Source organism: Crassostrea angulata, chromosome 4 (genome assembly GCF_025612915.1).
Source record: "Crassostrea angulata isolate pt1a10 chromosome 4, ASM2561291v2, whole genome shotgun sequence".
Classification (NCBI taxonomy): Eukaryota; Metazoa; Mollusca; class Bivalvia; order Ostreida; family Ostreidae; genus Magallana; species Magallana angulata.
Genome location: NC_069114.1, coordinates 33,110,738 through 33,125,560, shown reverse-complemented (window position 1 = coordinate 33,125,560; position 14,823 = coordinate 33,110,738). Strand labels below are relative to the sequence as shown.

Below are 14,823 nucleotides of genomic sequence, written 5' to 3'. Positions count from 1 at the left end.
CCTCCACCATCTTCAGCCATCAACAGTATTCTGAACACCCCAACTGAAATAGTGAACTATCTTAAACAGGTGGCACCATATTTAGTAGAGGGACAACTTGCACTAATAAAATCCCAACTAATGAATTCAAGTGTCAGCAGTGTGAAATCTAGGAAATGGGATTTTGACATTATGCAGTTAGCATTATCTATTTGGACAAGAAGTCCCAGGGCTTATGAACAACTATGTTTCAGTAAAAAGTTAATTCTACCATGTGTAAACACATTATCTAAATATAAAAACTCTGTTTACCAAACTCCTGGGGTGAATGACACCATGCTTCAGTGGATGTTTATGCAGGCAAAAAATGATAACATTCCACATGAAGGTTACTATGGAGGCCTAATTTTGGATGAAATGGCCATACAAGAAGACATACAGATAAAACGTCATGGGGGATCTAGCAAATTTGTAGGAATGCCTGATTTGGGAGATGAGGGTAACCAATTGCAGTCCTCTAAATACCAAATGGCAAACCATGTCATTCAATTCATGTTTCATGGCCTGACAGGTTTCCGCTTTCTTGTTGCCCACTATCCCACCACTCAAGCCAATGCGCCACAAATATATACAATGTTTTGGGATGTAGTCCAGGCACTTGAACAATGGGGGTTCCATGTGATTTATACCTCTTTAGATGGCGCATCTAACAACAGATCTTTCATAAATATGCATTTTCCATCACCATCATCTGACATGGCTGGCTTTAATCCATTCTGTGATGCCCATCCAGTAGTCTTCATTGCAGACCCATCACACCTGTTTAAAAAAATCAGGAACAATATTCTGAGCAGTGGTACATGTAAATGGCACACAAGACTTCTAAAGATTGATGGGTGTGTAACAACATGGAAAACATTTATTGATGCCTATGACTGGGATAAAAAGCATGGTCTCTCTATCCATCAAAAACTTACCTCTCAACATCTTCATCCAAACCAGGCTGAGAAGATGAGAAATCACCTTGCTGAGGAATGTCTCAATTCAGATATGCTGCATCTCATGAAACAGTTCAAGGAAAGTTTGTGTGAAAATTCCTCCGCAGCTTCCCTCTGTGATGGGCCCATCAAATTACTGGAGCAGACTAGTCGTTTGATTGCCATATTTCATGATCGACGTCCCATTGCAGACCTGAAGGATGAACGCCTTGAACATCTTTCAAGTGCCCTTCTCTTCTTTCTTCAGTGGGAAAAAGATACTTCAGATGTAAAAAACTTGATGTCACATGAAACACGAGAAGACTTAAAGGTTCTTCTGTATGGATTTCAAAAATTATGTACAATTGTTGTGAATGATATAAATTACATACTTACCCCTGGATTCATCAACAGCGATATTGTGGAAAATATATTTTCTCAGCAAAGGGGGCTCCATCACGGTGCTGGGAGCAATCCAAATTATCAGCAATACTGTACTGCAACAAATAGCATTACCCTTTGCCAGAATTTAGTTTCCAAAAAATCAAATGCTGCAAGAAGGAAATCAAACACCCATGGAGGATCAGTCCTTCCGTTCAAACAGCTGTGCAATAATCTGAACATAAAACAAAACCAATAAAAATCTTAACAAAACTGATAAAATTCATTAAATACATAAATTAATTTGTTGCATTATTTATCTTAATTATTCTTATTTGAAGCTTTGGTAAAATTGAATATTACATAGTTTACCTTACTAAGATTGACAATAACTGAGGACCTCAGAGACTCAACTCAACATCTGGATTTGGCATCTTCTCAGATTTCAAAATAGCATTCCTTAAAATATCACACTGAACTTCCTTCTTGTCAGATTGCTTTAGCTTAGTGTTGTAAAACTTTCCCAAAATTAACAGTTCTTTCTTCTTAAATGTATTTAGTATTCCTGAATTTTCAAGTAAAGCGGCCTTAAGTTTTAAATGATACGCTTCTCTGTTTGAACATGTAGTTTTAAGCAAAGCATCAATGGAAATGTCCGTATTTGTTGTGGAGGTTCGAGCTTTTCCTTTTGTTAAAACCTTTTTTCTAAGCTCCATAGATTTCTTTTGTCCGATATCTTCTAAAAGTTTTTTCCGGTATTCGGAGTCTGTGACTCTCAAGTAGGATTGCACAATGTCTTCAAATAAACAGACTATTGCTGAAGCTCCATCTATCATGTCAGACACTATCAAAGAACAATCATCTGAATCTGAATCTAAAGTAAACATACTGGTCTGCAGTTTAGAAAATAAACTAGTCCATAAACTGAACAATTTTTCGTTCTTAAGTACTGTCGAGTGAATATGCTGCAGCATGTTCTGTCCATGAATCCTAAGTTGATCTTCACTATATAAAGGAATTCGAATTTTCTCTAATTCCAAGAAAAATTCAAATGTATTGTCTGATATGTTTGTAAGGCCACATGACAAATTTTGTTTTCTTTTGACATCAATTATACTGCGAGAATACTTAGAGCATTCAACATCAGCTTGAGAAACAATAGTGGTTTGAAGCAATGAAACTTTAACTTTTGCTTGTTGGTTGTAGATTTGCCCAAAATTTCTCAAGTCATTTCGCACCAAGTTAGTATTATGATACTTCACTTTTGCCACAGCACGACCCCCAACATAACGTATTTTGCCATGTGCAAAGTCAGATATACATATATCACAAGATGTTTTGAGCTGGTCTGACTCTTTAGGTGTCTGTGATGTAATGATGTTCTTTCGAACAGCTGTAGCAATACTTCCACAGAGTAAGTAATTAACATTTCGACTTTGAAAAAGAGATTTGCATAACGCATTGTATTCCGGAGACTGCATAAAGGTATGATAGCTCGAATAAAATGAATTCCAATTTTTCACTGTTTGAGAAGTACTACAATGCTCATTCTTCATTAATTCTATCTTTTGGGACAAAATTTTCACAAAATCCACAAATAGATGGAATTTCCCCTCAATATAATCTATGTCAGCATTCAGTCCCTTCTGTTTGTCTGATAAAGGGTATGGAGCCCTCATTTCATTGAGCAAACGTCTTGTATCCTGTTGATGACCTTGACCATCACTTGTATTTGTGCTTGTGCTCTCAACCTGAAATGTATATATGGAATGCAAATGCCTGACTAAATTATTTTTCCTTGGGGGGGGGGGGGGGGGATATGGTATTTAAAATGTCCTGTATCATGCAGTGGTAATTTTAAGTTGCAACAAGTTTCTTTCAATCCCATTCACATTCATATATATCTGTTAATTATTGTTAGTGTCTATTGATTCAAAAAATGTTCAAAATATTAGCATTAATGATTCATGTATAAAATTGATATTGCAGATTCTAAAATGATTTCATGATTTGAAAAGTAATCAAAATTAAAAGCATTGTGCTAACCCTTTCTAGCTCTTCCATCATTTTAATGTCATCTTCATCAAAGTCAGACTCATCAGAATTTTCAGCTACATATATATCACAGGTAGGAAAGAATTCCTCTTCAAATATGTCATCTTCAAACACCTGTAAAAATAATAAAAATTAAATAAGACATATTATAAATTTGACATTATTTCTTTATAGACACATCAATTCAATACTTTAAAAAAAATCTCACGATCTATCATTTAATGTTTATTAAAGCATGAAACATCCTAAAAAAAGAATGATAACATAATTATGTAATAATTAAACAGATATGCACATACTTTTCGGCAGCAAGATAAATCTTCTAAAGCAGGAGCTCCTGACGATGCACAGTAATCATTCACAGCCTGAGGGTGCTGCTTGCTGCATTTGGGATCGTAGTTCTTGATGCAGAGTCCTTCACGGTCTGTTGAACGTCCAACAGCAACACCTATCTGACCTGCCTGGAATATGTTTTTACAGTCAACAATAACACAGGGCAAAGTTAATCCCTGAGATTTATGGACAGTCATGGCAAAAGCCAAACATATTGGATATTGTTTTCTTTCAGCTACTGTAATACATTGAGAAGGGTCATACACACTAAATGTCACTTTTCTTAATTTTATTATTTTGTCTTCAAACTTCACAGTGGGCCCATCATCTTCCAACTTGAAAACAGTGCCAAGTAAACCATTGACTAAAGTGTCAGAAAGGTTCCTAATCAGCATTACTGGAGCACCTTCTTTAAGAAGAAGAACCTTATTTGCATTCATCTTGCGGAGATATTTTTGTTCGCCTTCTTCTTCGGCAACGTAGCTTGTTGATTCTCCTTGCATTTTGTGTAGTTCTGTCATGTTAAAGCAATCCACTTCAAAATTTGTTCCAAAGAGAACACATGGATTGTTTCTTGACAACCCAGCAGGCATTTCAACGTTGATTCAACGTTGAAACAACGTCATGCCTCAACGTTGAAATGACGTTGAATTTTGGTTGAATATGAAAGTTGAATGGACGTTGAAATTTTGACGTTGATTCAACGTTGATATCTGACGTTGTTTCAACGTTGATTTAACGTCTTCTGACGTTGTTACAACGTTTAAATTTAGTTGATATTTGGTTGAAATGCTACAACTGTTTGACCTTGAACACTGATTTTTTTTCGCTAATTGCAGTGAATCATTTTGCCTCAAATTATTTTATGAACAACATGACACCAGAACAAATATCATTAATCAATTTATTCAAGAGAGAAACAGTTAAATAAATTGAAAGTATCACTTAAAATCACTGATGGATAACCTAGCTCACATCTGTAGCCAGCTTTTCACATAAACATTAGTTTAAGAAGATGAAAAAGAGTAAAATCATTAGTTCTGGTCAAGTGAACGTGAAAAACAGTCAATCTCTTCTCCTTCTTCCACCTCCTCCCACACGCTCCGGGGCATATTTTAGGAATTTAGCCAAATCTTCATTGAATTTTGATTCTGTATACTGTGTATGAGATGTCAATACAGTTTCTGAAACAGACATAAAGGTGCTTTATAATATATGTTCCTCTGTATATATTTTTTTCTTTACATAAAGACAATTCAACCAAAATTGGATCCTTTGATCTGCTCCAGTGGCTTTTTCCTTGCAGATCACGGGATCTAATTTCAATAAGATTGCCATAAAGATAACACACCATTTTTAAATAGATGTATACTGTAGATTCCTAATTAAACACAAGGAATTAATATCCATGTAAAATTGCCAAAAGCACATCTCGCGGATTTTATGATCTCCCTATTAATTTTTGGCAGGTGTAAATGAATATATATGATAAAAATTATGTGTTCTAGCAATTTGATGCATTAAATAATTGAATCGCAAAATGAAGTAATCATGAAAAATGAGGAATCTACAGTACTCTGCGTCTGCACCAACTAATCAAATTATGTTTTAATTGTTTCAATCTACATGTACTACAAATGAGAAATTTGACAGTAGTAAAAATCAGAAAACATTTTACCTTTTATAAGGAGGTAGAGTTGGGAGGAACCAAAAGCTTTCTTTCCCCGTTTTCCCTTCATGTTTAGACCAGCCATGTACGAGTTTGTCATAGTTCTGAAAATAAATTGAAATATGTCATACTTCAAATACTTAGTATTTCATATCACTCTGAATACAATGTCATACATTGATTTTTTCAATAAATGATCTTTAATTATTCAGTAACATCATTCTTTATTTACCTTAACATTGCTTTCTTCATGTGGTCAGTACCATCTGTACCTCCAATCTTTTGAAGCAAGAATTTCTGAAATGCAATTGTTCATTTTCATTCATACTTTGTAGTGTTACTGCAATATATAAATTTACATTCCAAATATTTTTTGCATGTAAAGTGTGTGAAAAGATACTGAAGTAATAAGACCGTAACACACAAACGGAACTCAAAGGTTAAAATGACGAGTTTAACCGTGACATAACAAACTTTGAACGCTGTAAAATGCAACGTCACAAGCGAGAATCAAAGTTCACGCTTGTGGCTGTTACAATGGCCATTCCATTAATTTGAATTTATCCTTAGAATAAAATAGAAATTTTGACATATAAATCACATTTGCAGACAAAGCAAGAAGTTAGAAAAATGTAAATATAAGCTTTAAATCATTATTTTTTGAAAGATATAGTCTCATAACTGCAGCGGTGTGTGCATACAAATTTTATAATGCGCATTAGTTATTTATGAAAATTTGTATGCACACACCGCTATTGTTATGATACAATATCTTTCATAAAATAATGATTCAATGCTCAAATGTATAATAAAGGAGAACATTATATTCATTCTATACACAATTTCTAATTTTAATTCTGCATTTCAGTCATTTTGTGTCATATCAAGAGAATAAAAAACCTGAGTCCAGCACCAAAGGTTTAATTTTTTTTGTAATAATTCCTGACTGTTAGAGAAAATCTTTGAGGGTTACTTCTTGTGATTTAACTTGAAGAATAATTCCCCTCATTTGATCAAGAATTTAGAGTTTATGTATATTCACCTCACCTCACCTAACCTCTTCTTGCCCGGTGGCACATAAGGCAGGCCCATTATGTATAGTATGTATATAAAAATACAACATAATTCTACACGAAACATGACAATTTACATCTATTTTCAATTACTTACAAAGCTGGCTTTAAAGTCTTTGTTTTCAAGTCTTCTGTCTAAGGCTTCAAATCCTTCTTCTGAGTCTATGGTAACAAGATCAACGTCTTCTGTATTTGAAGCTGTTGTTACTGGACTCTTAAGACGGTCTCTTATTTCAACAAGAAGGTAGAGGACTCTTCTCTGAAATCCTGTGAAACAGAATATAACTAAGTATTAAACATTTAACACCCAAGGCATCATAAGCAAAAATTCTAGTCTCATAAAAGGTCCCTTGAATTGAAAATTTGTAACGCATCTAACTGTACTCACTTTCTTCGGTCATGGGAAAGGAGTCTGTTGAGGACTGATGCTGCTTTCGCTTAGAAAGAGATGGAAGTGTTGGGGTGCTCTCTACACTTAACCTGCTACAAGGCCTATCATAGCTCCTGGAATGTTCAGATCCTTTGTTAAGTCTTTTTGGGCTTTCTCTTCTCAGGGTTGACCTTTCACTGCTTTGTGACATAGAGTGCCTTGACCTATTGTGATGCCTGTCTCTGCTTTTTGATCTTGAAAATCTTGAGCTGTTCAAAGAGTGAACAGGACTCCTGGACCTTGAGATTCGTGACCTTTGTGTTGAGCGAATTGGACTTCTGGATGTTGAAATTCTTGGCCTTTGTGTTGAGCGAATTGGACTTCTGGGTGTTGAAATTCTGGGCCTTTGTGTTGAGCGAATTGGACTTCTGGATGTTGAAATTCTGGGCCTTTGTGTTGAGCGAATTGGACTTCTGGATGTTGAAATTCTGGACCTTTGTGTTGAGCGAATTGGACTTCTGGATGTTGAAATTCTGGGCCTTTGTGTTGAGCGAATTGGACTTCTGGATGTTGAAATTCTGGGCCTTTGTGTTGAGCGAATTGGACTTCTGGATGTTGAAATTCTGGGCCTTTGTGTTGAGCGAATTGGACTTCTGGATGTTGAAATTCTGGACCTTTGTGTTGAGCGAATTGGACTTCTGGATGTTGAAATTCTGGACCTCTGTGTTGAGCGAATTGGACTTCTGGATGTTGAAATTCTGGACCTTTGTGTTGAGCGAATGGGACTTCTTGGTGACATCGACCTATTCATCGAGCTCTCCCGACTGTTTGAACTAGCCCAGGACTTGCTTGGTGTAATAGACCTGCTACGTCTGGTTTCCATTTCATCTCTAGTAGAAGATGAAGGTGATCGAGACCTGGACGACTGAAGTGATGACTGGTCTTGGTTTTTTTTAGAAGAGATTTTTTGGGGTGGTTTTGGCGGCATAACTGGTGCTGAAGTATAATATATCAAATTGTTGGAAAATGCTCCAAAAAAAATAAGGAATTACCATAATAAATTGTCCTCTTTTATATCTGGATATATATTTGCATAACAATATCTAACCTGCTACAGGTAACTTCTTCTGCGTTTTTATTGATGAATTGTCTTCAGCAGAATCTAATTAAACAAAATTTATATATATTTCATTAATCAAAATATCAAAGTAAATAACAAATAAAAGAATCTTCAAGTTTGTAGATAAATTGCAAGCTCACCCATAATAAAGTCACTCATGACCTTCTTTTTTGGTTTCCTTTTCATTACTGGTTCTGAGTCACACTCAGATTCCACCGCTGTCGTCTCATCATAGTCCTCACATTCTCGATAGTCGTCTTTATTTAAAAGAAAAACAATGCATGAAGAGAAGGTACAATTGACTTGATGAGAAATGTATACAAAAAATTCTTTGTTAACTTTGTTGACTTCCCTACATTTTTTACATCTTCAAACATAAATTACTCGGTTTCTTATCAATAAATTAAGAAGTTACCTGATGAAAACTTGATCTTTATCAGATCAAATGAAAGCCATTTGTCAGCAGGTTTCTTGCATTCTTTGAGTGCAGATTTTGCATTTGATGTATTTGGCCATCTTATGCGATTTCCTTCAACCCATACACTGGGTATGGCAAGCTCCATCTCTTTTTCATCCTCTCTCCACACAGCTCTTACCCACTTCTTGTCCATCTTAATTTAAAAAATCAAAATTAAGCAAAATGCTTAAACATATTATGTTTTTCAATAAATAACATAGTTTGTTTTTTGTCATCAATGTCACAAGAAAAGAGTTCTTTGAGTTGTAATGTTTAAAAAAAAATTATTATCTGACATATATTTTATTATAAAGTCACCAATTCAGTATTAAAGAAATTACAATTACCGGTAGAACTAATTTAGCAATATATATCTCTCTTTACAATACTTGATAGTGCTAAAAACCAACCTTATCCTAATATTGCCTTTCAATTCCATGCAGCAAAGGAAACAGCACATATTTCCCATCATAAGGCAAACATGCAACTTTTCTATCTATGTCATGCTTTCTGATTATTTTTTCCCATCCATGCCTCTGCAATGTTGTGTTTTTCACAACGGCAACATTTATTAATTTCGATTCACATGGATTAATAAATAAATTTTCCAGTCTCTGTTGTGAAACAACTTTGCATATCAATTCTCCATTTTCTCTTTTTTCTTGCAAAAATGCAAACGACTGATCTTTTAAAAGTAAACAACTGTCTTTTCTTTTTGTGGAAAGATAGGTTGTTGAAACATTCATCCATGGTTTGACAGTAGTTCTTTCCAGTTCAAACAACCGTTTAGCAACTTGAGCAATAGGATTTTGTGCTTTCTTCACAAATTTCTTTAACTTTTGAAGATAGTTTTCAAATCTAAAGGCACTTAGTTCATTTAGTGAAACACCATAATTTTTAACATCATCACTTATGTGTACAAGAGAGTGAATGTTGTAGGTAGTAAATGTCTCTCCGTATATCTGGGGTGCTTTCTTGACAAAGTATTCAAGCAATTCTTTTGCATAATTCAGGTAGTGATTCCTAGAAGCATCTCTGGAGTCAAGTAATATTGACATGGCAACCGTTAGAGCTAGGAAATGTTGATACATTTGGTCATGCATTATGTTGCGGAAAATAAGTGGGCCAGTGTATAGAATGCATTGCCTGTACTCTGTTGCCTTCCATCGATCGAGAACCTCAAGCGAACGTGGCTGTCTTGTGAATTCTCGAGGCATTTTCCCATTCAGAGCAACAAGTTTGTCCGAAAGTAATTCTATTTGCAGATGGGATAGCTTGCACTCTCGTGGTCCTGATTTTAAAAACATCAAAATTCTTTTCATCACACCAAGACACACAAGATGCATATAATCAAGCGGAAACGATTTGATACAATCGATACCAATATCAACTAAAGGTGACCTCTTTAATTGATAATCAGTATACTGCAATTCATTGAAATCTTCTTTAGTTCTCTTTTCCGGCATATTCATGTCGTCTGGTTGTTCAAAAACAACACGTCCACGCCATACACCTTTAATTGTGCATCTATCGCATCCAAAGTATGCATTGTGTCCTTTAGTACATTTCAAAAATGACCTTGCAGGAGCATCACAAATAAATGAGTCAATGATCACAGCAAAATGTTTATCATTCAATTGAAACCCAGTATTTTCAACATTACAAAGTTCTTCAACAAAGTCCAGCAAATACTCCTCAACTGAGTCTGGTTTCTTTGTTCCACAGAACAAAGCAACAATAAATGGTTCAAAACTATTGACACTGCATAGGATTGGCCAAAATTGTACCGAGGAAGACTTAAATAATGGTACTCCATCGATGTTAAATGAAAGTTTAATTGAGTTTTCATCTTCAAAATGATTTGGATGTAATGACACAGTTTTCGTAAGTCCTGATAGCAGCCCAAAATAATAATAATTGCCACCACATTTTCTAATGATATCAATACTTTGAGGTGTCTGAAGTAAAGTACGTGCATCTTTTGGTACTCTGTGGCCTTGCTTTCTAAAAATTTCAAGTATATGATTAATGCATGATCTAGTGCATTTAAACTTTGTAGCCCATTCTGCAATTTGTGATGGTAAACATTCCTCAGGCTCATTTTCATTATCTTCATCACTTGTTAAAACAACGGACATGGAAGAATCACTGTCATAATCTGCTGGTTCATTAATGTGCTGCTGTTGCTGATCTTCCCCAGAATCTGACTGCACAGAGGAGGTGTACCTTTCAGGAGTTGTCTGCTGGCCCCCAACTGCCTGCAGTTGATTTTCAACATCATTTTCACTGCTGCTTGATTGTGCAAGCGCATGAACAAATGTATTGTACCGTCTCCAGTTTCTGAGATAGGCCATGTCTTAAATAGAACAAAAAAATACATGCACGTGCAGCTAGTTTTTGTTTCTATTGTTTGTATTGATTAACCATTATAAATAATATCATCACTTTGAGTTAATATTAACATCATAATCATTACAAATATAAATACTTATATACTAGGCCTAAAGTACTGTCTTCAATACTGTGAATTGAATATGGACTGTTAGTGTTAAAGGATTTATTGTTTTCCTTTAAAGACCATCGAAGGTAAAAGATAAGATTATTACTTTCTATATACTGTATTACAAAACGGCTTCGATCAGTTGCCTGGGTACACTTATTGAGTATTAAAACTTGCATCGTTATGTTGGAGACCAAAGATCAACGACAACAATAAAATCCCAATTCTATTTATAGTTTCACTCTTCTGTTAACTTGTACGTAAATCGGAAATTCTCTTAGTTAACTCGTCCAAAGAGTCATTCGTGATACGTGTGAACTATCGTACATAACATTACTAACGTTAGTGGTGAAAAATAAAAATAAAAACACCACAAAAAACACCAAAAACTTAAAGACATTTTCAAGGCTAACAATACTTTGATATTATTAGACTAATGTAAGTTAGAGATCGATCAATTTTTACATGCATTCTCTGTTCGTTAGTGGTGAATTCAAAAACACGCGCCATGCGGTTAAGCATTTTTTTCTAGCTTGGAAAAAAATAAAAACATCATACAACATGCATTATATAATTGAAAGAAACACTTACTTTACTATTTTAGAGGATGAAATCCAAAATGTCCTTGTATTAAAGGTCGATGTAGAATTTATAAATGCTGCTCCTCACGGTCTCAAGTTTGGAATGGCGTTCAAAATGGCTTCCCAGCTAGGATATCTTATCCCCAGCTGGACACTGGTTCTTTGTTTCAGTTGGCGCGGTAATTTGTTCGCGCCAGTAATTAATACTTGTCTGGCCAGCATGCGCTTTCAAGCTGAGCAGATATGGAGGATGTGCAATAGATCAATGGCTATCGCGCACCTTGCCGCATAATTTGTTTACATGCGCTAACTTTCGCCATAACTAAATTTATTTCACTATCAACAGTTTTATTCATTAACACTATATATATAAATGATTCATAAAGTAACTTAAATCATTTCAAGCTGTGTAGATATTTGGGGGGGGGGGGGGGGGGGGTTACAAGATCAATGCCTATCGCGCGCTTTCCGCATACATGTAAATTCTTTACATGTGCGATTTTTTGCCATCACTGATGATGTTTTTTCACTTTTTATGCCCACAAATTACAGAATTCAATAATTACACGAAATTATGAAAAATACAATTTTATAAATATATGTATGAGAAATTTGGTCGATATTGGTCAGAATATCTGACGTCTAACTAACGTTGAAAATTTGTCATGTTGATAACGTCTTTTTCTTCAACGTCGCACAACGTTGTATTTTGGTTGATCAACGTCGTCAACCATGATCAACGTATTTTCAACGTTGGTACAACGTCGTATGCCTGCTGGGAAGGGTCTCTCTAGTGCAAGCATCAGCTGGTTAGTTTGATGACTTGGAACCCCCCGTTCTAATTCATTGATGGCTAAGATCAGGTCTTTGTCACTCTGGCGAATAACAGTTTTGAGTGTAATAATGTGTGGAACAGTCTTTCTCCATGTATCTGAAGCAAATGCGTGATCTCCCGGATCCCTGTAGATGTCATTTGGAACTGGTGGTAATTGGAAAAAATCACCAACACAGACAACCTATTATAGTTAAAAAATTCATTCAATTGTGAAGCTTCAAATGTTGTGTCTCCAATGGGAAGAAATAGTGAAAAATTCTACTGACCCAGGAGTAATTCTCATCTATAGTAGCATTTCTCGCCAGTGCATTGAAACTGCATTAATCAGCACATGAAATTACATTGTGGTGAGAAATGGAACTTTGTGAGAATTGGTCTTAGGCCAGTAATATGTGGTACATGTAAATGTTTTTACAACCTTATTAAATTTCAGGCCTTTGGGAAGCTGTTTAAGATTTTTAACTCAAAATTAAGATGAGCTAAAATGCTATCGAGGTGTAATTGAAATTAGGATATAAGAATTCTACAGTCTAATATTTTTTGGACAAATGTGCCCTCCCAGCTCCCGTAGGCCTGCATGTTTAAAAGATTTCCATACTAACCTGCAATCCACCAAAATAAAGACTGGGATCTTTAACTGATCTACAGATAAACTCAAGCTGAAAAAAAAAGATGCATAATCTTATAGGTATTTTTTTTTTTTTTGGTAGCTTGAAAAATGCACTAAATAATAAAAGATACAACAAAATAAACCATATTAACAAAATAGTTTGGTGGGCTTGAGCTCAAAATATCAGTATTAGAATCTTGCCTCAAGTAATCTAAACACAAACCGTATTTTGATGTGAAACAGTTAAGTACTGTAACTGGGCTTTCCTTAGGTATCAATTAGTCAATCATGTTTTGTTTATTCACATGATTTCAGAAATTATAACAATTATTGATATTACCGGAAATGAGGCTGTGTAAAATTAAAATCAAAAGGAACCTAGACTATCCCGTTCAAGCACAGGCACGTACCCGACGTTAAATATTTTTCTCATAATAAAAAAATACCCTGTATCTAATAATACATACATACAGTGCACAGGCACCTGACGTTATACATTTTTCTCATAATAAAAATAAATACCCTATATCTAATACATGTAATACACGTGTATTATTAGATATAGGGTATTTATTTTTATTATGAGAAAAATGTGTAACGTCAGGTGCCTGTGATACAGTGTATTATTAGAAACATGGTATTTATTTTTATTATGAGAAAATTATAAAACGTCAGTTGCCTGTGGTTTTCTATTATGTGCATTTTGAAAATGATAAATAATTTGTTTACATTATGCAATAGAGGGTTGGGCCCTTGATTAAATTAGTGAACAACAATAAACCATGATAAACATATAAAACTTAATATATAACTAAATATCTATATAAAAATATAATATATGTTGTTTCTTATATATGCTGTTTGGTTGATATATTCATTCTCTAGTTACACCATGCATGATATATACTAACATCCGCTAACAGAATGCACTTATGAATTTTTGCAACATCTGTATATAGCTTTAAGAAAATCACACGCACCTGCTCAAAAACTTTCCGACTGATCATGCTGATTTCATCGATAATCAAAACGTTACACGTTTTAATTCTGTTTCGAGTTTCTTCACTTATAATACGCAAAAGATGCTGGTTTTCAAATCTCCCATCCATTAGTCCAGCCCAATGGTGAATAGTTGTGGCTCCCGTGAACTGTCGGGCTGCAAGTCCCGTGCTTGCAGTAACAGAAACGTTTTTGTTATTAAGTTTCTTGAGCGTTTCTTTTATAAGATATGATTTCCCAGTCCCTGCTTGCCCCAAAACGACACAACTGTGTCCACTTTTGATAAATTCTAAGGCCTGTGATTGTTCGTAGTTCAACATGGCTGTTTTTCCCGCAATACTTCAACGTCACGCAAGTGTATCTGTTAACCAATCAGATTTAAGAAGGGAATCCCCATTTACATACAGATGTCAACTTCCGTCCACCCTTTAGCCTTTTGTCGCAAATCAGCAGCAGTAGATGCAGAATGAGAAGATATTTTTATTAATAAACGATGTTATGGGCCGTTTTGGTTGAATCAGCAGTAAGCTAATAAATCGAGTGACCGATCGGACGGCGGAGATGATCGCAGAAAAATGTTACCGCTGAGTTATAAGCGAAAATTCACGGCGATGTGACAGTTTTAAAAAAATCCAAGATGGCGGGGATGGGTACCTTGTGTATTATTAGGTAAGCGGTGTATTATTTTTATTATGAGAAAAATATATGACGTCAGGTGCCTGTGGTTTATATATGTCTAATCTAACTTTTCTTCATGTATAATGCTGTCAAATGACACGTACAATCTTTCACTCTAAATTAACACAACTCGATTAAATTCCTCAGATTTTTGGTGGGGTTTCCGGTGCAAATTAATTAAGTTGTAATTATATAGAATAACAATT

General features: G+C 35.0%; 2 protein-coding genes across 2 annotated transcripts; both read right to left on the bottom strand.

The window, feature by feature from the left end:
• Nucleotides 1-1,448: 1,448 nt before the first annotated feature.
• LOC128181519 (uncharacterized) lies at nt 1,449-14,655 on the bottom strand. Its single transcript, XM_052849945.1, has 7 exons — nt 13,921-14,655; nt 12,933-12,989; nt 12,279-12,511; nt 3,692-4,307; nt 3,384-3,506; nt 1,710-3,088; nt 1,449-1,572 (listed from the first exon to the last, which is right to left on the bottom strand). The coding sequence occupies exons 1-6, from the start codon at nt 14,257-14,259 to the stop codon at nt 1,739-1,741; spliced, it is 2,718 nt and encodes a 905-aa protein (XP_052705905.1). The 5' UTR covers nt 14,260-14,655; the 3' UTR covers nt 1,449-1,572; nt 1,710-1,738.
• On the bottom strand, nt 4,326-8,940 carry LOC128181518 (serine/threonine-protein kinase PRP4 homolog). Its single transcript, XM_052849944.1, has 9 exons — nt 8,825-8,940; nt 8,373-8,568; nt 8,098-8,214; nt 7,946-7,999; nt 6,856-7,833; nt 6,565-6,734; nt 5,627-5,691; nt 5,404-5,498; nt 4,326-4,909 (listed from the first exon to the last, which is right to left on the bottom strand). The coding sequence occupies exons 2-9, from the start codon at nt 8,566-8,568 to the stop codon at nt 4,791-4,793; spliced, it is 1,794 nt and encodes a 597-aa protein (XP_052705904.1). The 5' UTR covers nt 8,825-8,940; the 3' UTR covers nt 4,326-4,790.
• Nucleotides 14,656-14,823: the final 168 nt, after the last annotated feature.